Consider the following 25522-nt stretch of genomic DNA (forward strand, 5'->3'; position numbering starts at 1 on the left):
TAAATTGTTAAGCATAAGGATAGAGAAGCATACATGCTGGTTGCTAAATAGCCTAAATGCCTAAATGAGTATATCACTCACTTTCACCTGTTAAAGACTTGAGAAGTTAAGAACTTAAGTTAAGAGTAAATTGAAGACTTTAAAAGTTCAAAGTTTAAACTACAATTATATAATTTATATCATAAAGTCATAGACATATTCAAAGTATACTATTACAGCATTACCAAGCACTGAACCAAGTACTAAGTTACTAACAGAGTAACAGACAAGTTGGCAACTTGGAAACAAGACAACATTTAAGTTCAACAACTCAAAAAATTAAACTAGAAAAACAAAAATCAAAACTCAAAAGCCAAGGTATGGTTCTTTTATCTTTGAACTGATTCATTTCTTTTTCTTCAATCCATCATTCCTTGTTGGAATTCTTCAAGTGGTTCAACTTCAGCCCCTAAGGCAGCCTCTTGCCCTTCTTCAAATGCATCATCAAATGTTATAAGCTCTAACTCTGGCTCATTGATGGAAAGTTCAGCAAGTTCCCCAAGAGTATTACCAACAATATCAAACTTATCACCACCTATTAAACAAAATAAATTAACATTGATGTAAAAAAAAAAAATCATTAAGCAAAAGAAGAATATTTTTAGAAGTTTATTGAAGATATTAAAATTTAAAAGTAGTTAGTAACTTAGTTAGTGAACTTACATAAGTCCCAATACTTTGTCGGCCCTTCTTTGTATTCGTTCTTCTTTCTTGACATGAGACGGATGTTGCAATGTACAAAGACCAAATCCTCAGCTCTACTTGTAGTCAATCTATTTATTTTGATGCTTTGAATAAAAGAATATGTACTCCAATTTCTTTCACAACAAGATGATGATGCAGGCTGTGAAAGAAGTTTGAGTGCTAAAGCTTGTAACATTGGTGTCGAAGAACCATGATTTGCCCACCATGAAATTAGTTCCTCATACAATTTTGCATCAATAACATGAGGCTCATTGAAGTAACCGGATCCACTTGAAAAAGTTCCATATTCAATATAAACTTTCCGAAGATCATCTTGATTGCTAAATAATTGTTTGAAACATTTACTTCTATTCAAAGAGACCTCTTGATCATCATGTGGTGAGAGCCGTGGAACTCCATCACTTCCACCTCTAATCCAAGCTTCAGTGTAGTATTTAGGAACCAATGATTGAGCCATACAATGCAGTGGATTGTTACTTTTATTCCATCTTGTTTCCAATATATTGTGAATGACATCAAAGAAATTTGATTGGCCAGTCAGCATATCTTGTTTATCATGAGCAAATATTCTGAATTTAACTTTCTCAATCATTGTGTCCCACATATCATAAATCAAATGGAGAACAGGGGCATCAGTGTCTGCTAACCTCAAAAAATCAACAATAGGTTCAGTAAATTCCAAGAGATATTCCAAGTCATCCCACCAACTGTCACTCACAATGCATTTTTTAACTTCCCTAGCCTTGATTTCAATTGCTAACTTTCCATCTCCTTTTAGAAGCTTTCTCCAAATTGGATCCATCACCATCTTCTCAAGTGCATCATTCACTTCTTTCAAACGTTTTGCCATGATTATGCTTGATGCAAATCTTGTTTCCGCTACCCTTAATAAACCCAATTCCGAGTAAGTATTGAAAATTGAGAGTACCATGCCATGGTTAACAATGAAATTTCTTATATTTTGAACACTACTCACCAAATCAATAATCCATTTACAATGAGTATATTGAGGTGAGGTTTCAGATGGTTCACAAATGCTTCTTAGTGCCAAATTTAGGCAATGCACAACACATGGAGTCCAAAAGATGTGAGGATATGTGCTCTCAATTATACCCCCAGCAGCCTTAAAGTTACTCCCATTATCAGTAATGATCTGAACAACATTGTGTTCTCCCACATCTTTGATCACTAGTATAAACAAATTTGCTATATACTCAACATCTTTTATGTTGCCACTTGCATCGACTGCCTTCAAGAACATAGCACCACTTACTGATGCAGCCATTACATTTATTAGTGGCCTCCTTTGTCTATCTGACCACCCATCTGAACAAAGGGACATGCCTTTCTTTTTCCAGCTATCTTTTATCGGTTGGAGCTTTCGATTAATATGTGCCTTCTCTTGGGCCAGCAATGTTGTTCGTAATCTGTCGAATGTTGGAGGTGTATAGCCAGATAACTTGCTATTGGCTAATGTGAGTGAATATTTTCTGAAGTGAGGGCACCTTGCGAAGTTGAAGGATATGGCAGATGAGTAGAACATGCGGGCAGCCTGTTTATCTGCTTCATCTCTTTGTGCTACATTAAATGAATTTTCTAGAGCTCCTGGAGCTAATCCCTTTCTTTTTTTGCATTGCAATAAATATGATCCTTCAAGCAATGATAAATACTCTTCTTTCTTTCTCACATTCAATTCATGTTATGCCCTTTTGCTTTCAGATTGCACATGTTCCTTCTTTAGTGCTTCAAATACATCATTGGTTATAGACTTGCAAGCTTCAACCCCTTGATTAGGAATCTTCAATAAATGACCCTTGACTTTTGAATATGATCCTATAACCTTTTTGTTGCAATAATTGCAACACCAATTTCTATTTCCACCTCCACGTGTTGGTAGGCTAAGAACTGTCACATGATTCCATAGTGGTTTGTCATCAAATTCAGTTCTTTGAGCTTTTGATGGTCTTAGGTTTACCTTCCCTTTCCCTTTGGCAAACATCTAGAAAATAAAGAATGTATACAAAGTAATAAAAAAAATAAACAAAGTACACATAAGCAATAAATATAATTCTACACACTAAATGTAATTTTTAATTTGTTAGTAGATTACTGATGCATTAAGGGAGCAACAACTTAGCAGCACCAACAAGAGAATAAGAAAATACGAAATACTTAAGATGTATGTTAACAACTTAGCAGCACCAACTTGGCAGTCCGGCCATTACTTTGAAACTTAAAATCAAAAAATACTTGAGGAATAAAAACCAGCCAATAGATTTGAGTATATACCTGTTCAGGCCGTTTTTGTTCCCTATTTATAGATGAGATTTTTGTTGAAGCTCAAAGTTTGAAGAATAAAAACCAGCCAACTGATTTGAGTATAAACGTGTTTTTGTTCCCTATTTGAAGATGAGATTATTGTTGAAATCAAAAAATACTTAGAGGAATAAAAAACCAACCATTTGATTTGAGTATATACATGTTCTTCTTCCGTATTTGCAGATGAGTATTTGCAGATGAGATTATTGTTGAAGCTCAATGTCTATCTGACTTTCGGCAAATAAGAGAGATGTGGTGTCCGAGAAATAAGAGTTTGGTAGAGTATAATGAGTCTAACACTCCATCGTTTCCAATCTCCATGCACTCCACCAAACCCACGGGCCACAGCCACATATACATTGGATTTCAGCTTTTCAAACCCTTGTCTTGTATGCATTAAATGCAAAAGAAACTCCCGCCTCCAATATGTTATTTTTTGCAATATATAAAACCTTGTCAGTTGTACACTTGTACATAACTTGTATCATTGTATGCAAAAAAAATCTTCTCAGCCTCCAATTTGATGATGTGACTACCCAAGGTTGTAATTAGTTGCTATGGAACTACTAGTTCGTATTGAATTACTAGTTCTTATGAAAGTAACTACATTCATGTAATTAACAACTTAAATTATAATTAATTAGTAATTAAATTAAGCCTTATTTAATTACATAGTTATATAGGATAGATCATTATATATATATATATAGCCTCCTTAATTCAATGTGTTTAATTATATAGTTATACAGGATCACTATACTAATAGTATAGCCTCCTTAATTCAATGTGTTTGATTATATAAATCATATAATTACATGTGTTAAATTATATAATTATATAGATATAAATCATATAATTACATGTGTTAGAATCACTATACTAGTATATATAGCCTCCATAATTCAATGCGTTTAATTATATAGTTATATATAGATCACTATATTAGTGTGAGATTTTTAATTACACGTGTTAAATTATATAGTTATATAGGTAATAGGATCACTATATTAGTGTAGCCTTCTTAATTTCAAAAGGGTAAGAAATATTGTTTGAAGACACGAAACAAAAAGGGAGAGATTTGATAACTATCAGATACTTAGCCTAGAATTTGACAGCCTAGGAAAGATGAATGTGCGGATGCATATATTGTTTCCCCTTTTATTTTCTTTCCTTTTTTTAATTGTTAAAATTGCTTACCTGGATTGCCATGTATATTCTGCCAAAATTATCGGCCCATCTATCATTATCCTTAATTATATAGTCATGTAGGATTACTATACTATTATAACCTCCTTAATTTTTTAATTTTTTTTCCAAAGCTTCCTTAATTCAATGTGTTTAATTAGGACAAATATAATTCAATGTGAATTATATAGTTAAATACTTAAATATAAGCTTTTTTTTAGTTAAATACTTAATTTTATTCTAATATTTTTGTAAACAAAATAAATAATTTAATGTGTAATTATTTATATAATTATCTTACTAATAAATGGGTATGTGAGATTTAAATAGAAAAGAAACTTAAGTAATATAAATTTAAATTTTTTTGCAAGATATTTATACCCTTAAACATGATTAATGAGTAATAAGAAAATTATATAATTTTCTTAGCAATAAGTGAGTGTGTAAGATACGAGCTTTAAATATGGGATAAAAAGTTAATTAATTTAAATATAATGTATATAATATTTTTTAGAATATTTATAAACCTCAAACATGATTAGTAATTAATGTGAAATTAGTTTACTTTCAATATTTTTTATATGAAAGTTATATAAAAAAATGCTTAAGTATTTATTTACCCTTTTTAATGGATTTATGAGATTTAATTATGTGAAAAACCTTTTATTATTTTAGACAATATTATTTTTAGATTTCCTATATTAGTCATCCATTTTGAAAAGTCAAAGCAAATAAGTCTGATCTTTTAATTATTGTCCTTTATATCTAAAATCTTCATTTACTAAAATTATTTCTTATTTCCTTTTTTTTTTTTTCCCCTTCTTTTACTCTTCAAATCCCTATAATTTCCTTTTTTCTTAAAAAAAAAGTGTCACATTCCTATTTCCCTTTCGTCAATTAAATCATAATTTGTTCTTTTAATTATTGTCCTTTATATCTAAAATCTTCATTTACTAAAATTATTTCTTATTTCCTTTTTTTTCTTCCTCTTCTTTTACACTTCAAATTCCTATAATTTCCTTTTTTCTTAAAAAAAAAAAAAGGTTACATTCCTATTTCCCTTTGGTCAATTAAATCATAATTTGATCTTTTAATTATTGTCCTTTATATCTAAAATCTTCATTTACTAAAATTATTTCTTTTTTCCTTTTTCTTTTTTTTTTGTTTTTTCCTTTCTTTTACTCTTCAATTTCCTATAATTTCCTTTTTTCTTAAAAAAAAAAAAGTTACATTCCTATTTCCCTTTCGTCAATTAAATCATAATTTGATCTTTTACTTATGGTCCTTTATATCTAAAATCTTCATTTACTAAAATTATTTCTTATTTCCTTTTTTTTTTTTTTTCCTTCTTTTACTCTTCAAATTCCTATAATTTCCTTTTTTCTTAAAAAAAAAAAAGTTACATTCCTATTTCCCTTTAGTCAATTAAATCATAATTTTTTTCTCTTCAAAGTTTTTTTTTTTTTTTTTTTTTTTCATTGTTGTAATTTTATGAACTCAATAATTTCAAAATCAAACTAAATTAATCATGGATTCGAATTGGAATCAATGGAACTCAAATTTCTCATAGTTTATTTTACTACTCCATGTTTAATAAGAATGATTCCGGTCGGAATCCACGGATTCCGGTGAGAAGTCAGAATTAAAATATTGAGTCCGGCCGAATCCAATGAATCCCTCTTACAATGCTCCCTGGGCGATGGTGATCTCACAGTGTTTCTTGCACTGCTGGTCGGCAATATGAACTCTGAAAAAAACATAGAGGGAAAAACAAAAAATAAAATAAAACCGGGGAAAAGATTTTTCATGAGTACAAAATTACATAATTGTATTAACTTACAAATATAAGAAGAGTAATAAATTAGGTTATTCTTGTCAAAAAAAAAAAAAAAAACTCATATATATGTATACACACAGTCACACACAAGAGGAAGAAAGAACAGAAATCCTGAATCCTACCCAATCTTTTCCATCATAAATTATAAGGTCAAAAATGTAAAATTACACCTGTTTTTTTTTTATGTCGGTCAACATGTACATGGTTAGTGGGTTACAACTGGTAACCCACTAAATGATTATATATATATAGATATTTATACTACAATCATATATATATACTACCATATATATATATACACACACTCTATTACATTTCTCGACAATGACAGGCTGTCAAGTTTACGCGTGAGTGGGACGCTCCAAATAGGGTAGGTTTCTATGCAAAACCAACGCGTGAAGAACCCTCGTCTTTTCCAAAACCTCTTCCTGAAAATGCGATGAAACCAAAAATTTCCGACCATAATTTTCGACCACTGAAACAAGGGTTTTCTTCAACGGCCGTGTCCGATCTTGACCATACAAGGTCGGACGCATATCCCGAGTCCATGTCGGTGTCATGTCGTGTTGACACGGACACCCTCGCCGGAAACGACGAGTCCAGGTAACACAGGTAGTCAGAAAAGCCGATTAAGTGTTGATGACTGATTGTGTTGTAGATGGTTTTAAGGAAACAGTTGGGTGTTGAGCATTCTGGTTTTTGTGCTCATTCATTTTCTTTGGGATCTGTCGGTATGGCATTACAATGCAAGGGTTCTATCCTAGTGGTATGTAGTGGTTATTATGGGGAGTATCGAGAGTGAGGCATACTCTCTTATTATGATGGTATTATCCTAGGAATGCTCGAGGAGAAATCGCTTGGCGGTAGCCTGTTGAGTCGGTGAGACGAGAGTTTGAGTTGTCATTCGAGGATGATGGTAGTAGAAGCGTTATTGTAATGTTTCCGATTTTCTGCATTTTTTCTTTTTTCCGGAATTTTGTCGCCGCAAGGGCATTTTCGTCTCTTCACGTTATGTGTACAGGATTGTGGTTAGGTCCATTTGCATTGTGTACATTTTAAATTATGTGGATTAAGTAGTATTTGCATGTGGTACACTTGTGTGTGTATGTGGTGTAAAATTGGAGCAAAAAGAAAGTGGAAAAGAAAATTGGAAATTGGTGGGACCCACCATTAACCACAAAGTGGTCTAGAGACCACATTTCTTCATTCTCATTCCTCTCTCCTGTAGCTTTCTTCTTTCTCTCATTTCCATTTCTTTCTTCCTTCCATTTGAGTAGCAAACTTTGGATCTTGGTAACTTCTTCAATTCTTGGAGTTTTTAAGAGCCGTTTGAGGCAAAACGGAGAACGCGACAAGCTCTACGCGTGAGTACCATCAATTCCAGCTTTGAGCCTCCCTAGGGAATTCGAAATTGAGACCCATCTTTAGGATTTTGGTGCAAACTTGAGGTAAGGACCCTTAATTCATGATGTTCTTGCTCTTTTGTGAATTTTATCTTCTTTGTATAATAAACATGCTTAAATTGAGAATTAATTGTTTTAATGTTGTGTAAGTGATGTCTAGAGAATTTCACAATCTTGAATATGACTTGTTCTATGTAAAAAGTATGTCTAGATGATGCTTTGTTGTGTTTATTATGTTGATGACCTTTCTAGAAATGTGGAACATGATATATGTTTGATTGGGTGTTGTAATTCTTTAAATGCCATAATATTGAAAGTATGAAATATATGTGCATACATGTACCATTGGGTTGCATGAACGGGAGAAATTTGTTTTTAAATGAAATTGGGAATTTCGGGGAAGTGTTTTGGATAAAATGGTTTTATGCAAACCCGGTCGCTGCGGGGTTACCAACGGGCCGGAGGTTAATATAGCCTAGAGGAGACTAGGGAGTCGCCCTAGCGTGGTTAAGCTAGCTGGGCCCCATAATGACGCCGCGGGGTTACCAAGGGTCAGGGATACTAGTCAATCCTCCTCTGGTGTCGCGGCGGGGTCACCAAAGGGCGGGCTGTATTAACAGTTGAAAGTGATGATTTTGATAATTAAAATGGGGAGTGACATTGGCATGCATTCGCATTCCACGGCATTACATTCTTTGTATTCGAATTTGGTTGGAATGTTGTATTAATTCCCTATGTTGTATGCTCCCTATTTCCCATTGGCCTATGCTTTGATTAGATTCACGGGGACCCAAGACGCATATCTTAAGTGTCACCTACTGAGCATTTAGCTCACCCTACTTTATATATCTTTTTTTTCAGGTCTTGGAAAAGAACCGGCGGATGCCAATCCATCTCAAAATTGAAAGTTATTAGAAGATGATTTTTGCTATGTTGTATTCGGCCATTTCATATATAATCATAGTTTTTGGAGAATGTAAATAAGTTTGCAAATGTTGGCCATTGGATAATGTAATTAAGTTTTATTCAAACATAAGCCTTTTGTGTATTTAAGTAACGTGTGGTGATTCATGTTGTTGATGGTTGTTGTAGTTTTATTTGATGTTAAAATGTAATTAACTTTTAATTACACTAAATCCTCTAGTGTATTTTAGTAACGTGTGGTAAATTACGTTAATAACGTGGTTGTTGTACTCGAATTTATTGTTGAAATGTATTAATTTTGCACATAACTGTTGTGACGTGGGTGGTTGAACGATCAAAAGTTGGTGTATAGGGGTTACACAGGACAGTGGAAAGTGGGAGTGAAGATTTTCTAGAACCGGTCGACGTACAGTTTCCCAAACCAGTCGATCGGTATCTTCACAGTATATGTTTGAGTTGTTGACGTCCCAAACCAGTCGACGTATGGCATCCCATACGTCGACCGGTATCCTGATCCCAAACCAGTCGACGTATAGCTCCCCATACGTCGACCGGTATCATGGCAGTGGGTTTCCCACTGTTCATCACCCAAACTAGTCGACGTATAAGGTATATACGTCGACCGGTTCTGTCTTTTTATGTAATTGCCAATTTAAGTTCTTAAATTACACTTGGTACCCAATTGATGTTGCAAGTAATTACATTATGACCCAATAAAGTAGGATAATTATATTTTAACCCCCGAAAGGACTATATTGCCCCAAACCTTATTTTTTTTACTATGTGATACAAGTTAATGACCGTTGTACCCTTGAGTCTCAATTTATTGAATTATGATAAATTACCATCTTGCTCTTTTTGGACCTCGACATTTAATTTTAACGTGAAATTACCTTTTTACCCTTGGATGCTTTTGGGCCGGGTTAGGACCCGTATAATGATCCGGATCCATGAGGAGCTTGGTCGTTACAGTTATGGCATGATGTTTAATATCGATGAGCAGAATGGTTTCTGGTATGATCCAAGAATGGGTTAGAGATTGTGAGTTGTTTGTTGTGTGTTATCAGGTAGGTGCTGGGATTGTGCGCTAGTCGAGGCTATTGTGGACTATTTAGCCTTTTAGAGCTAGTGAGGATCCGGCACCTTTTTCTTTTGACGAGTTAATGGGTTGTTGCGATTGAGGTCACGAGTCTTGTGTGCATGGTGATCGAGGCAGTATCATCTAGAAGGAATAGATGGAATGGGTGGTAAAGTGTCATTTTATGGCATATGGGTTGTCATTTGGGAGTGACGGGACGCAGTGTCCGAAGGGCTATGATTATTTCTAGTGTTGTATCTTTATACTTGATGAAGGGGTGGTGTGGACCTGATTGGTTTGGGTTAGCATGGGTGTTGCAGAGTGCCATATGCGAGGTTTTCGTGTTAATAGTGTGTGACGGTTCGTTAGTGGCAAGGCCGCCTAGAATTGAGGTCATAGTCCTGTATGTGTTTCCAGTTGGTTCTCATTTTTGTGCCTAGGAAGTTCGTCTTATCTCAGGTGAGATTGGGTGTCCAGGGTTGGACGATTGGTGAGTAGTGTGTGATAGGGTGTCTGGTTCATTCAGGTGCGAGTTGTTCGTCTTCGTCTCTTATGAGAGTTAGGTTCGTTACCCTTCCCATTTATTCTAGTCCTAGCAAGGACGTCGTTTTTCGTATATATTGTCTTTCATCTAGGTGTTGTGTGCGTCTGCGGATAGACGGACCTGGGTATAGTTTGTTGCGCTGTTAAAATTCACCGGTAAGGTTTGGTTGAATAGGTTGACTCACTTCCATGGAGGAAGGTGGAGCCTTTGGTTTTGATGGTGCTTGTTCTGAGAGTGTTTTTGACAGGTGGTGTGTGAGACGCGGGTTGCCGAATAGGGATTGTATGTTTTCGGTGTCTGGTACTAGCGGTGATGGCTAGGGATGTGCCGTGAATTGTAAGTTTGAGGATGGTTAGGTAATATGATACGAATCATGTCTCGGATGTTTTTATAGGCGTCTAATTCGAGTAGTGTCTTGAGGACAAGTGTTGGTATTGTTTGAGTGCTAAGCAACTAGAGAGAGAGAATGTGTGATTTCATTGAGGAATAATAGGAGTGATTGACTTTAGTTTTGAGGTTTCAGGCATGAGACAGGTGTATTGTGTATTCTAAAGAGGTAAGAATTGAATCGAATGATACTGTGAAGTTGATTATCTAGTGGGGTGTTACGAGAAAACTAGAAATCTTTTGTACGGGTTAATGGTTGTGATGTTTAGTGTCGTGTTGCTTTTAACTTGTTATAAATGTGTGATTAAGGCATGATTGAGATTCTTAAAGTTGGTAGGTGATTTCTTGGTTGTTGAGGTTACGTATAGCGATGGGTTGATAGTGAGTGGATCTCATTGTTGTTTTGTGGACTGTGTAAGATTGTATTTGAGGTTTAGACCCGAGGACAGGAACGACGTCTATGTTGAGATCGGATCGATGATGAGAATGCACAATGTCGGGTCAAAGGTCCATGATTGTTTTAGTTTGTCAGGAACAGTGAGAGTACAGTATTGCGCAATGTGTCAGTGTAGTGGTGTGGATTCAGGTAGTCTGTCTCGGGTGACGAGGTGTGCTAGGTAAGACCAAGTGTCCAATAAAAAGGGGTTTGTGGTACAATAATTGATTATTGAAGATCTTGTTTTGAGGTATTGTGTCCTGAGTACGGGATAGTGCACTTTATTATTTCGGTGACTAATGTTTATGCCATCATTGGGAGATTCATTGTTTAATCATTATGAAGTTGTTAAGAGTAATGATTATCATATAATGTGATTAGTAGTCATTGGTACGGTTATGTGGTGGTGTGGCTACGTATTAGATAGCAACTGTTTGGTCTATCAAGGATGTGTAGATTAGAATTGAGATTGATTAAGTGATGGACAGGATTCCTTATTTGGGGTTCAGTGTGTCTTTTAAAGGATGTGTTGAGGTTAAATATTGTCTTCTTGGTGGTCTGGTGACTGTTCTTGTCTCGGGCTTTAGAGTCTTTTGTGACTGTGTAGAGTAGATTGATATTCGTTTTGAGTCGGGCGTAGAGCTTAGTTGGTCTTATGTTATGATGAAATGAGAGAGGAGTACCCGCATTGGGTTTTAGTGGCAATGGTGTGTGATTGCTTGGTGACGTCCGGTGTCAAAGGCAATAATGTTGGTGAGTTCATGGTTTTAGGGTTTTGTGAGGCGTTCTTGAAAAGTGTGTAGCTGTGGGCTCTCTTCATAAGGAGGGTAGATTTCGAGGATGAAATCTCTTTAAGGAGGGTAGATTGTGATATTTCCAATTTTCGACATTTTTCATTTTTTTCGGGCCGGACGATCTCGTATGGGACCCGCTACCGGAGTTGTTGCATCAGGGGATTTTACTTGGGTCCATTTGCATCATATTCATTTTATTTTATGTGTTTTAAGTGATTGTGAATTAAATGTGTATATGTATGTGGGTGGTGTAAAAAGAGATAAAGATAAAACAAAAAGAAAATTTAATTTTTAGTGGTGGGTCCTACCACCACCTTAAAGGGGAAAAGAGACCACAAATGGTCTCAAATCTCTCTTTCTCACGCAGCTCTCTCTTTCTCCTCTCATTTTCTTTTCATTTTTCTTTTTCTTGAAACTTTGATTTTCTCTTCCATGTTCCGGCTAATTGGTCGGGTTTCCAGTCTAGGTTCCTTGACGGAAAACGTTCCTCTCATCGTTCTCTATCACATAGTCAAAGGGTTTATTTTTCAGAGGAGTGATGATTATTTTATGAATTTTTTAAATTTGTGGATCTAAGGCTTTGGATGGGGTTTTGGGCCACTTAGAGTCGGATTCCGGAGCTCACCCTTTGGAACAGTAGAATCACCTCGTCGACGGCTACATTCCCACTAAACAATTTTCCGTTCCGCCGCCATTGACTGGCATTGACTTTTGTTGACCGGCATTGACCGCGTTGACCGGCGTTGACTTTCCCGGCCGGGGATGTATTTTGGCTACTTTTGAGGTAGGGGTCTCTAATCCATACAATCTTGCACCTTAGTGAGTTAATTTTACTTGAATTATGTTCTAACATGCTAAATAATGTTGATTGTATTTTGAAGTAACTTGATTTGTGTAGATGAAATATATAAACATGTGAAATAATCAAAATTGTATGAAAAACATGCTCTATTTAAATTGATTGCCTTGAGAATGACATGATTGTTATGTTAAAAAATCTATGCCTATATGTGTTGATGATATTATGAGAAGCATGTCTATGTGTAATGGAATTTGTATTTTGTATGCCTAATTAACTTGAATTCTTGCAAGTTGCTTATGTGTTGTATGTATGTTAAAGGGAAGCATGATTACCTATTTTAGAGATTCAAATTGCAAAGTACGTGTGAAAGTTGTATGGTTGAATTAACGAATTGAAGCATGACGCATTTATGCATCCATTGGGAAAGGAAAATGGGAAAAATGTTTTGAAAGCAAATGAAATGATTTTGGGTAAAGGTTTTGAAAAGTGTTTGTGAAAACCGGACGCTTAGGAGGCGCCTAGTGGTCCGTGGTGTTAGTGTAGTCTAGAGGGGAGTATAGTTGAGCTAACTAGGCCGGATGCGACGCCTTGGAAGTGCCTTATGGTCGTGGATAGTTAGTCAACCCTCTCCTCGTGACGCCCTAAAGGTGCTATGGGTCGGATAACACTAACGGTTTGGATGTTGAAACGGAAATGTTTCGAAAAATGGGGAGTGCCATGAGCATGGCATTGCACTTTATTGGCATACATGGCGTGATTGTGACTTGGATGGTATATGTGTTTATATTAGATGTTGTGGTTATGGTATACATTTCCTGTATAGTATGATCCCGTTCTCTTATTTTCTATTCTATATGTGTATTCACAAGGTCATAAGAAGTGTGTCTTAGACACTTCCTACTGAGCTTATGCTCACCCCTTTATTATTAACATTTTTCAGGACACGGAGGGGAAGTGGCGGACGACACTCCTCCACAGGGTTCGATGGGTCAGTGGACTGTTTTAACATATTTCGTAACTATGATCTCATTTTATTATTATTGCTATTGCTATTGCTATTTTTTTTAAAACCCTGTGACGACATGTATATTATATACATTGACGTAGGAAAGGACTGTAGTGTCCTTAGTTGACCTCGGGTTCGGATAAGGACCCGGTTAGCGATTCGGACCCTCGGGTTTGGGTCGTTACACAGATTATGAAGCTATGGCCCAAATTTGGACTTTCTTGTAGTCCAGTATATAAGTGATTATGTTTTGGGGTGTGGTATGAGAGATAACACTGATAACCGCAGGAAAAAGACTTATAAAGAGAGCTAAGGTTTGGAGTGCTGAAACTTTTAATATCCTATTTTTCGCATAGTTAAACTTTTTGCCAGATCGTCGTTGTGGATGTTGGCTTTATGCCGAACCATGTAAATCCTTGTGCTTTGTGTGTGGCACTTGTTTAGTTTTCTGTCAATTTCTTGAATGCGATTTTGGATTCATGGTGTTTGTTCTAACACAGACTAATATGAGAAATTCTCTAAATTCAGGTGGATAAATTGTAATATTACCATTTTTATCATTAGTACTGCATTGATCTTTTTGTTCATAGCTGCTTGCATTGCTCTAAATCTTGTAGCTTATTGCACAGTTGTGGTATATCTAGAATTATAGATCTTTTTAATCCTCTCTCTCTCTCTGCAATCCACAGTTCGTCGCTTTTAAGTTCATTTACATATGGTTAGGGTTTCATTTGCTAATCCAGTTGCGGTGAAGCATGCTCTGAATATTATATCTGAGTTAGCAACCAAAGACCCTTATGCAGTTGCAATGGCATTAGGTAATTTTATTTAATTTTGTATTATTGAACTCTTTGTTTCATCATTGATAGCCGCGCAAAACTGACTGAATTAATGAAATGTTTTGAACTCTTTCATATTCACTCTTATTTGCTGTCTATGGCACTATTGATATTCAGGCAAACGTCTGTTCTGCTTGTGTACATTAAATATTCACACATGCTTAGAATTATATATATATATTAGAAGCAAATACTTTATCAAGGCAAAACAACAATAAAAGGCCTAAAAGATAGGAATCCTTGAAGTGTCTGAGGACACTCGGAGTGATCAAGTCAACAAATTGAACATAATGAAAACCGGGCAAACCCTATAAAGCCAAGCCTAAATGCATGGACACATTCTTGCGGTTATGCTGATATTCATATCTAATTAATGATTCTGACCCAAAAACAAGAAGGTTGGTTTCATATTGTTGCTTGAGTTGCATCTTTTGATTTGTGAAGAGACGCTTTTAGGAGAACTTTAAGATTTCCCAACTCTTTTCGTTTGATGCTCAAGCCTGGCAAAAGGTCCCCAAATATCATTGTAATCTGTATCAGTGGATGCAAGACAACATTGTGTCAATTTATGCAACTCATGTTTAACATATTATGTTAAGATTGATTTCATATGTTAGTTTTTTAAGTGTACCCAGGTTACAACTTACAACTTATAATTTATATTGGTGTCTTTGATAAAAGAAATACCTATACATGATTCTTGTATGCTTTCATTTTATACACGTGGGATAATAATTTGCCTTTTTCTTTCATTTTAAAACAAAGAATGCACAGTTGTGGTATACCTAGATTGTCTCCTTTCTTTCATGATTCAGTGCTGAATTGTTTTGGATTTACTGATATGGAAATTTCTTACATGTATCCGTTGAATAGCAACCTAATTGTTTGAATATACCTTGAGAGTTGTGAATTTATCCAAATGGTCGATATCATCTGAATGCATTCTTTGTTTTGCCCCTTCCCCTAAGGGGCTTTTACATTATTCCCGTCGACAAGTTGAACCTTACCTAAATTGTGGAATCTTAAGTAGGCGGGCGGGCGGGCTAGGCTCCAACTAAAGAATCTGACATGGAAAGCTAGAATCTTTTTCCCTTTCCTTTCGAGCGCAAAACAGCTTTAGAGCGTACAGCTCTTTCGGGCTTACAGCTTTGTAGCCGCTCGTGGGTTTCCTTCCTATACTGTCAGACATGTAAAGTGCAGCAGAGATACGTGAATCAGTGCATCTAGGGTGTTGCCATCCATTCATAGAATAGAAATGAACTCATAACAGAGTCGACCACAGGCACAACTACTTGAGCGACTTTATCTGAGCTCCTAGTCAACATATCCTATTACCCATAGAAGCTTGATTCCCTGGCCACTAGCCTTGCGCTAACCATATATCCCAATCTCAGTAAATTTCTCCCTGCCAGTCTCAAAAAAGTCAATCGGGAAGGGGCAAAATCATTCATACATGGCTTGTGCTCCGGGACAAGATAAGATGCATAGGACGTAAAGACCGGGCCTCTCCCTTTTATTTGAAATTAGAAATCAATAGTCAAAGGGTAAATAGCGTAGTCAATGTACGGACATGATCGGACCCGGCATCCGTGAGTGTGTTCTAGACTTCTTGACGATTCGGCCTCCATAACTTACCAAGAACACCAGTCGTCTTCAACCATGGCCCATATTGCAACCTAGACGTTGCATTCACACCACCTAAACAAAAGATCGTGGAGCAACTGGTGATACAAGATGAGTTATGATAATGATGATGTGTTCTTACCCATCTTTGATGCTATCCATCAGGTGAGATCATGATGCGATGAATATCTTTTAATGAGTAATATTAGAATGAAGAGTTGCTTTCAGACGACAGTGGCCCTTTTGGAGTTTGGTTGTTCTACCGGTTCTTATTTGCATGACACAGGCCTGGTTTTTCTGAAGGTAGTAGGAATGTATAATTGCCTTTTTGTGTGTGTCTGCGTGCGCATATGCATGTGCTGCTGCCTTGGAGGTGATTCTGACTCGATAATTTGGGGAGGGAAGTGTAAAACTAATTGCCATCTAAAGCTTACAGAGAGATCACCAATCACCTTCTTCGTTGTCTGATGGTGCAAGTGTGTTTATGTTTTTCTTTTTTGTTTTGAGTGGCTTGAGTTATGCGTCAAGTTTCGAGTCTCATTAAGTGTTGGGCTGACGGTTCTGTTAGTATTTTTGTTTATCCAGTTTGGCGGGTTGCACCTTCATGTTGCACGTAGGGGTATGGCCGTACTGAATTGTGTGTGCTTTTGAGGGTGCAGAAATGCTTATTCATTAAGAAGCTATTATTGGATAATTTTCATTTTGAATTTATTCAGTTACCAAATTCTAAATATTGTTTTATATTTTTTTTTCTTGGGTGAGTCTTATAAAAGGGGAGTATTGGCCCTTTTGTCTGTATCAGGAACATACTCTCTAGCAAAAATAAACCAAAGTTTGGTCCCTTCTGTATCCAAGGGATGGCTTCACACTTGCACACTCTTGTTTGATGATCAAGGTAGTGCAGATGGAGGTTTATTTTATGGACACAGTAGAAAGGAATCGGTCTTAAAAAATTTAACTGGTCCTTACCTTGGTTCTGTCTGGAATCATCACATTTTCCATTAGATTTCTCTGTTCTGGAAGCACCTCTTTGTTGGAAAAATAGTAAATTATGTGTCCAATTGCTCTTCAATTTTCTAAATGAACTTCTATGCCCCTCTACATTTATATATTTTTTCATTTCTTTGGTAGGCAACCGGAGCTCAACCATATTCGGGTAAAGTTGGAGAATGTGATGTTGAAAATTTTGGCATGGCGTACAGGGTTGTTGCTGACCGCATAACTCTTTCATTTGCTATTGCTGGTGGTTCTTGTCCAGGTGGAGTGCCAGAAACTTGTCCAGGTGTTTGTGTTAGTGCTCTATGTGGACAATTTATAGCTTTGCCAATATGTATATGTGTGTGTGTATATAAATGTATCTTCTTTGCAAATCTTGAGGATGCGAGTTTTTGAGTTCTGAGTATAATTACTTTGAGAAATTAATATCGTAACTTTTGTGCCCAGTCCATCCCTCCTCCCTTTCAGTACCAACAACCTATACTGATATATAAAGTATATACTCATTTTAGCTCCTTGGTTTGTCTTCACTTCTCTACAATGCTGTCACTCGGCATTGTGAGATAATTTTTTAAGGCGTTTTTGTCGTCCTGCTTAGTAATATTGATCATCGTACTTGCTGTGTAGGCAATGAGGGGCGTGAATATTTTCTGAGGTGTATTCTTCTCCATGCTGTTCGTTATGGGACTAAAATCAAAATTTTCAGTGGGTAGGAATGACAAATTTGCCTGCTTCTTGTGATTGTTCACTGTATATGTATCTGTTATATGTATCTGTTATAGTTTTGTGTTGTAATTTTAATTGTGTTCTTTTTCTTGCATAAAAAATTATCTAGGGGCAATTTGGATATTTAAGTTTACATCCGTTATTCCTAATACCCATACATCATTTTGATTTCTATAAGCAGGCTTGTAAACATTGTGGTGAAAGTGATGGGTGATGTTTTTCCAGAGCTGAAACAACATGAATTGCACACCAGGGATACAATTGAAGACAAGGAAGCAAGTTTTGGCAAGATCTTTCTTTATGTAAGCTTGAACCTTGTATCTAAAATTATCATATATATACATATATTATGCTTGGCAGTAGTATTCTTATATGCTGTGCTGTTAAACAATGAAATGCTTCAGAAAACTTAGTTGCAGACATAATCAGTCACGGAATAATTTCTAAATGTTGAGACTACCCTTAAGTGAGGTATAATGACTTAAATGACCTTATTAGTATAACAAATGACCATTTCAACTAATTTTATCTGGACAAGACTACCCTGGTTTATATTAACACAACGTACTCGGGTTTTCTCCTCTCTGATTTGCAGAAAGTCTCACCTATCCTCTCTATGACTCTCTGGTTTTCTCCTCTTTCCCTCTCTAATTTATACACTTTGATTGTTGAAGAGCCTTCATCACATGAAATCAATTGAAAACTAACCAAATCTTGACAAACTACCCAATAAAATGCCCAACTGAAAAAAAAAAAAAAAAAAAAAAAAAAAAAATCCCTTTCTTAATTACCAAAATCATATTTCCAATTGATAAGATTTCAACTATCTCTGAACATCTTTCAACAATGGCATATTCAGCATCAAAAAACAACTATCTACAGTGTATAAGTTGATCAAGCATTTTGGTGGCTTTGATGGTAGAGGAGGAATTTGAATTGCCCTTTGAGATGTGTTGATATACAGGTAGTAGTAGCAGTAGAGCAAACACGTAATACACAGAGAGAATACATTAGCTTTGGGAGGGCAGAAAGTTAATTTGGCTCTCTTTTGATGACATCAGCCACAACATGCACTTCAGAAGTTTTTCAGTGAGGGTAGAATTGTACTTTCACTACTGCTGTTAAGTGAACTAACGGGATTCTCTGACAGGGGTGTCACTGTGAATATTGAAAATTTGAAATAGTGTCATTTGTGGGTAATTCGGACAAACCTCGGTGGAGGTCAGGGTAATTCACCCTATTATATAATTCTTTAGAAGCAGGGAAGCTTTCTATAAGTAAAGGGCCTAGCTCAGGCCAATTGGTAAAATCACCAATATCAACAATGTTACCCACCCTAGCCCAGTAAGGAGAGAGGGAAGGAAGAACGTCAGGCATTGAAAGACGTTTCCCCTTGTTCATCAACCAAGCAACCTGATTGAAATTCAGGTGTAGCCTTGATTGTAAGGTGCTTGGTCTCATTGTTTTTGCCTAAAGTCGGAAACAGATATAAAAAAGTTCTAATAATTTGCTTGTCAAAATATAAAATTATCACACTTGAATCACTTGATGCTTCTTTTAGAGGCCTATATTTTCTTTGGCACTTAGTTTTTTGTGATTGTATTGGACGAGGAAAGAAGGTTACCCATTCAGCCATTAGTCTTCTTTACTCTTATGTACTTTTCTTGGTCATGTTATACTTGTTTTTACATATATATTAACCTTTCCCTGAATGCTTCTAAACTGAATCTTAATTTGAGGGCAGTATCAGCAAAATATTGCTTTATAATACCACCTTCATTGCCTTCCACCACCGCCACCATTGTTGACACCTTCACCTGAACGCTTGATTTGGACTTCTGCATGCCTCCCAAGCAGCTTTAAAGCTGAAATTAGACATCCATTTGAGTTTATTTTCTCCCCCAGCAATTCTTTAAGAATGAAAAACCTGTATCAGTTCTTGAGTTATATTCATCAGCAGCTCATCATCCCACTGACCCTCTATAATGAAATCATTTAATGTACATTGCTTATTTCTACTCAAAGAGCTCAACATTCTATGATTAAATAGCTCACCTAAGCACTTACCTTCACACCAAGGGTCCAAAAACAATTTAATATTCTGCCCATTACCAATTATATATCTGCAATTCACCTTGATAACGTCTCAATATGATCAAAGAAATGAATGATAGCATCTGAGAATTGATCACCCACAATGCTCCAAAATTGTTGAAGAAATCTGGCACCGAAACCATCAGGACAAGGAGCTCGATCAGGACCCATAGAGAAAACAATGCTTTGCACTTCCTCCCTTGAAACAGTATCTTCTAATCTATTCACTTCCTCAGCAACTAAAGAATTTCTGATGTATTTAGCTTCAGGCTCACAAGAAACAAGTTGAGCATTGGCATAAGCAGACTTATAATACTCAACAAACTTGTCCTTAATCCTAGTTGTATCCGTAATCACCTCACCCTCATCATGTAAAACTGTGACATTATTATTATTTCTATGTTGCTTGATTTTCTGAACAAAGTACTTAGAATACCTATCTTGATCCTTCAGCCATCTAACTCTAGATTTTTGAGCAAGCGCCACAGCTTCATTAGAAATAGTTGCCTCCAACTTCCACCTTCCTTCCTCCTCTTGCTTGATAAAATCTTCATTTAATGGATCAGTGTACAACAATTTCTGTGTATCTGCGAGAGAATTCCTGCATCCAATAACCTGTTCGAATACAGAACCAAATTTATCTTTATTCCACTTCTTCACTACCTGCTTCACCAGCTTTAACTTATAGATAAGCTTCTTAATTGGATCCCCAGAAATCTGGACTTTCCACACATCAGCAATTAAATCCTTTACTGCAGGTTGTTGATTCCACCACTGTTTTTGGCAATGCCTTTTCTTTTACAGGCTTCACTTCTTTTCTCACAAATGCCACCAGAACTCGTTGGGGAAAAAATAGAAACATGAGTGTTTATATGATGCCGTCATTGCCGTGAATGTCATTCTTTCCCGCAAGTAAGGATTATCCTAATAGGTTTAAACAAATGTAACCCCAAATGTTGTGTTGCTTGCTAATCATGATGATACACTTTGGATTTCCTTGTGTATCTTTTTCCTAGTTCTGGTAACAAAGTTCACTGTTCTTCTTTTCACCTTCCCTACTTTAGCATCTGTCATAGTTGTTAAAGGCTTAAGGCGCCAAAGGCCTTTTGGAGCCTAAGCGCAAGGCACGCATGTAATTATATTGCATATTATAACTTATATTATTATATACATTCATAATCATCAAGCACTAATTGCAGTTAATGTATGTAGTGAAGCACTAAATTTATGAATTTTGTCAAATATTTCATAAAGTTCAACAATACTGTGTTAGCATTTTTCATTTTTTCTGGGAATTTTTTTCGCCGCAAGGGCATTTTCGTCTTTTCACTTATCGTCCGGAATTGTTGTTGGGTCCAATTTTATATTGTGGAATTTAATTTGTGTGATGATGTAGTATTTATTTAGAGGAGTATTTTATGTGTATGAGGTGTAAATTAAGCAAAAAGAAAAGAAGAAAAGAAAATTAAAGTAAGTAGGCCCCACCACCCACCCACAAAATGGGTGAGAAACCCATTTCTCTCTCTCACCCTCTCTTTCCCGTGAGCCCTTCTGCTCTCTCATTTTCTCTCTTCTTTTTCTTTTCACCTGTGAACCAAACTTTGGATTTTGATTTCTCACTCATCGCTTATCGGATTGAGGGGCCGTTTGAGGTAAAACGAAGCTCGTGTCAAGCTCTATACATCCATGCCATCAATTTCCAACTTTGGGCACCTATTGGAGTGCAAATTTGAAACCCATTTCTAGGGATTTCGCTTGATTTCGGGGTAGGGGCATCTTAATCCATCTACTTCTTGTCCCATTGTGAATTATGTATCTCTTATGTGCTAACATTATCTACTTGAGATTTTTTTTGTGTTGATGATTTCTTAAATGTGGTCTAGAGAATTTCATGACTTTCATTTTGATTGGTTCCATGTAAAAAGTATGTCTAGATTGTAGCTTTGTGATGTTAAATGTGTTGTTGATTTAACTGAAGATGATGAACATGATATATGCCTAGATGTATTATGTTGTGCTTAATTGTGTTGTTACTCCATTCGAATATGTTGACATGTTATATGTTTAAGTTATGGAGTAAAATTTTGTATGTTATAATATTGAAGGCATGTCACATATACATACATGCATGCTCATGTCATTAGGATGCATAAAAAGGGGTGAATTTGTCAATGGAATGAAATGGGGAATTTTGGGAGATGATGGTTTTTGTGAAATGGTTTTGATAAACCCGGTCGCTGCGGAGTTACCAACGGGCCGGTAGGTTAATGTAACCTAGAGGGAACTAAGGAGAGTACCCTAGCGTGGTTGAGCTATTCGGGCCCCTCGACGGCGCTGCGGAGTCACCAAAGGCCTAGGGACGGTAGCCAATCCTTCTCTCGTCGCGGCGGAGTTACCAAAGGGGGTTACATTAACATTTGAAAGTGATAGTTTCGAGAATGAAAATGGGGAGTGACATTGGCATGCATTTGCATTCATTGCATTGCATTGATTATATTGGGAAATAACTTGTGTGTTGTATAAGATCCCCTACGTTGAATGATCCCTATTTCCCATTGGCCTATTCTTTGCTTGAATTCACAAAGACACAAGATTTGTGTCTTAAGTGTCACCTACTGAGCATATAGCTCACCCTACTATTTATACAATTTTTTTTTTCAGGTCTTGGAAAAGAACTGGTGGACGACAACCCACCTCAAGCTTGAGCGATACTAGAAGCTCACTTTTGTGTCTTTTGTATATTCCCCATTATTTTTGCAAAGCACTAAAAGTATATATATATATATATATATATATATATATATATATATATATATATTTTGCAAAACTTTGTCATGTAATGTAACTAAGGTATTTGATGGTATTTTGGATGGGAATTTGATAGCATGTAACCTTGTTGATGAATGGGAATGATAATTTTAGTTAAAGTAATTATCGGTGTTATTTGACTATGTATGATCATATACTGTTGCCGTGAATTCAGAAATCAGTTGCATGACATGTTAAGAATGCATTTAAACAGGTTGCGGTAGGTCCATATTTCGGGGAGGTTATGCCGAATTTTAAAAAAAAAAAAAAAAAATGGTATCAGTTAAGGGTCGTTATAGAAATGATATGAGAGCCATGGTTCGAAAAACCTTAGGACGACGGGTGGTGGCTTACCTAGACGGAGTAGAAAGTTGACTTGTGATGAATGTGCACTTGTGTTTATGTGTTTACCATTTTAAGAGGCATGCCTACTTGTTTATTTGCTTAAATGTTTTCTTGTTTACGTGAAATACATGCTTACATGTTTACAGTTTGAGAATATGCTTAATTACTATATGCTGATGTGTTTAAATGCTGAGATTTATGTTGCATGATCATGTATAAGGAATAATAGATAATCTAACCGCGTAAATGAAAGGTGAAAGAAAAGAAAAGTATAATGATTGTATGAGGATTATGATAACGAGGAGTAGTAGGCACAGTGTGTGCAGTTCTGATTTTGGTGTCAGTATGACAAGCAACGAGCCTATGCAAAGGCATTTCGTATAGTATCATGGATTCATTTATTTTGCATCCGTGTATGTGTCCATTTCCCTATGTAGCTATACGGTTAAGCATTAGAGTGATTGTTAGCATGTTGGGGTATTTGCCATGGCATCGAGGGACGAGTGAGTCTTGACTTTAGAAGGTGAGGAGCTCGGTTGCTCCAGGGTTGTTTGGGTGTTGGTTCTTGTCAAACTAATAGCGTAGGTTTTAGCTCGTGGAAGGAGTTATTTTAGGTGCAATTATTTTAATCTTCTTATCGTGTTTTGTGCGGTGCTTAGAGCACGACCGTAAAACGGGGTTCTTAATTCATAGCTAAATGCCCTTATTATCTTTGAGTGTTTAAAGCTTTGAGTCAGGGTTGTATGATTATGTTGTGTTTGATCCTTTTTCTTTCTGTTTTAGAATCATGCCTCCAAAGAGACGTAGAGAAACAGATGATGGTGAGGAACAGGATGAGCTTGTTGATTGGGATCTTTTGATTAAGAATTTGGTTGAGGCTATGACAAACTTTGTGCGTGCAGTAGTTATAGAAGCTCAGAGGTCGGTGACACAGTCAGGGATGACAGGGATTAGAGACGGATCAGGAGATGGAGACTTGTGGAATCGGGTTAAAGAGGTGGAGATGTTATCCAAGAGTCATGTACGAAAAATGCTAAAGGGTGATTCTCCTCATTCTCCAGCTACTTTCGCTTCACCGCTGGAGACATCCCGTAAGGTCAAAAAGGCTTGTTATAAGTGTAAGCAGATAGGTCATTTGAGAGTAAAGTGCCCTTGGGATCGGCCCAGTTCTGGAGTCTATTTTGTGTGTGGCCAGTCTGATCATAGGAAGAAGGATTGTCCCAAAATAAGTGGAATTCCAGTTGGCGGGGTAAATTCAGGGCAAGAACTGATTCAACCTTCAGTATCACAGATTGGTGTTCAACTTGGAGAGTCACCAGAGGGACCTCCTGTGGACGAAGGTATGTAATTATAATTGTTTATAGTATTTCATTGGTATTTTCTTTTAGTGAGTGTTCGGATTAACGAGTAATGGAGATGGTGATGGTAGTGGCATTGATGTTGAACTTAGGACACGAAATTTTCTTGATTAGGCATGTCGACTACTTTAAAAGGAATGGATTAGGTAGTCGGTTAAGCGTTGTGAATGATTGTATTGTTGATGATTCTAAGGAGACAAGTGGGTGTTGAGCATTCTGGATCTTGTGCTCATTTTGTTTGAGAATTTGTTGGCATGATATTGCCGTATGGAGATTCTTTTCTAGTGATGTATAGCGATCGTTATGGGGAGTATCGAAAGTAATGTTTGTTCTTTTGTTGCGATGATTTGTTTTAAGGATGTTTGAGGAAAAGTCATTAATAGTGATTAGATGATCCGATGGGATAAGAGGTTTGAACTGTTGATGGAAGGCGTGACAGTAGAGGTGTTATGGTGTTATGGTATGATGTTTAGTGCGGATAAGCAGTATAGTTTAAGGTATGATCCGCGGATGGATTGGAGAGATTATAAACTGTTGTTGTGTGTTGATAGGTAGGTGATGGAATTGTGCACTAGTTGAGGTGATTGTAGATAATTGAGTTTTTAGAACCAATGGGAGTGGTGCTACCGGATAGGCACCTTTCTTTTGAGGAGTCAGTGGATTGTTATGACTGTGGACAGGGGTCTTGTGTGCACGATGTTTGAGGTAATGTCGTTTTGAAGGGAGAAGGTGGAATAGGTAGTAAGATCTTATTTTAAAACCTTAAGGTTGTCATTTGGGAATGATTGAATCTGAGTAGAATGGGGCTTGACGTTCAAAAGGCTGTGATTGTTTCTAACGTTAGTGTATCGTGAAAGTGAGTACTCTTGTCAGTCGGTTTTGGTTGGTATAAGTATTGCGATGTGTCGTATGTGAGGCTTCGTGTGTGTGTTTATAGACTATTAGTGGCGAGGTCGCCTAGGTTGTATTCGCAATCTCTTATGTGTTTTCAGTTAGTTCTTTCCCTTGTACGTAAGGAGTTCTTTTCATCTCGGGTGGGATTAGGTGTCTATAACTAGACGATTGATGAGTAGCATGTGATAGGGTGTCAGTTGCGTTCAGGTGCGGGTCATTAGTCTCTTGTGAACTCGAGGCTCACTAGCTCCTTTCGTTTGTTTTAGTCCTGACTAGGACGATAGTTGTTATGAGTCTTGTCTCTGACTAGGAGTTGTGCGCGGTTGTGGGTAGATGGATTGGTGAGCAGGTGTTGCTTCATTGGGGGTCATCAATTGAGG

At 36.6% G+C, this 25522-nt stretch overlaps 3 protein-coding genes across 3 annotated transcripts; 1 reads left to right on the plus strand and 2 right to left on the minus strand.

Annotated features, from left to right (window-relative positions):
• Nucleotides 1-398: 398 nt before the first annotated feature.
• On the minus strand, nt 399-6634 carry LOC132277920 (uncharacterized). Its single transcript, XM_059779759.1, has 4 exons — nt 6475-6634; nt 5933-5995; nt 703-2322; nt 399-574 (listed from the first exon to the last, which is right to left on the minus strand). Exons 1-4 carry the CDS (start codon nt 6632-6634, stop codon nt 399-401), a joined length of 2019 nt encoding a protein of 672 aa, XP_059635742.1.
• LOC132277921 (alanine--tRNA ligase-like) lies at nt 6633-18056 on the plus strand. The gene is made up of 6 exons (XM_059779760.1): nt 6633-6688; nt 6755-6851; nt 17053-17251; nt 17545-17626; nt 17825-17945; nt 18048-18056. The coding sequence occupies exons 1-6, from the start codon at nt 6633-6635 to the stop codon at nt 18054-18056; spliced, it is 564 nt and encodes a 187-aa protein (XP_059635743.1).
• Nucleotides 18057-19419: 1363 nt separating this feature from the next.
• LOC132277922 (uncharacterized) lies at nt 19420-20811 on the minus strand. Its single transcript, XM_059779762.1, has 3 exons — nt 20788-20811; nt 19778-20454; nt 19420-19570 (listed from the first exon to the last, which is right to left on the minus strand). The coding sequence occupies exons 1-3, from the start codon at nt 20809-20811 to the stop codon at nt 19420-19422; spliced, it is 852 nt and encodes a 283-aa protein (XP_059635745.1).
• Nucleotides 20812-25522: the final 4711 nt, after the last annotated feature.

Source organism: Cornus florida, unplaced genomic scaffold (assembly GCF_030987335.1).
Source record: "Cornus florida cultivar Cherokee Brave unplaced genomic scaffold, ASM3098733v1 CherokeeBrave_3.0.0_Hap2_Chr10, whole genome shotgun sequence".
NCBI lineage: Eukaryota > Viridiplantae > Streptophyta > Magnoliopsida > Cornales > Cornaceae > Cornus > Cornus florida.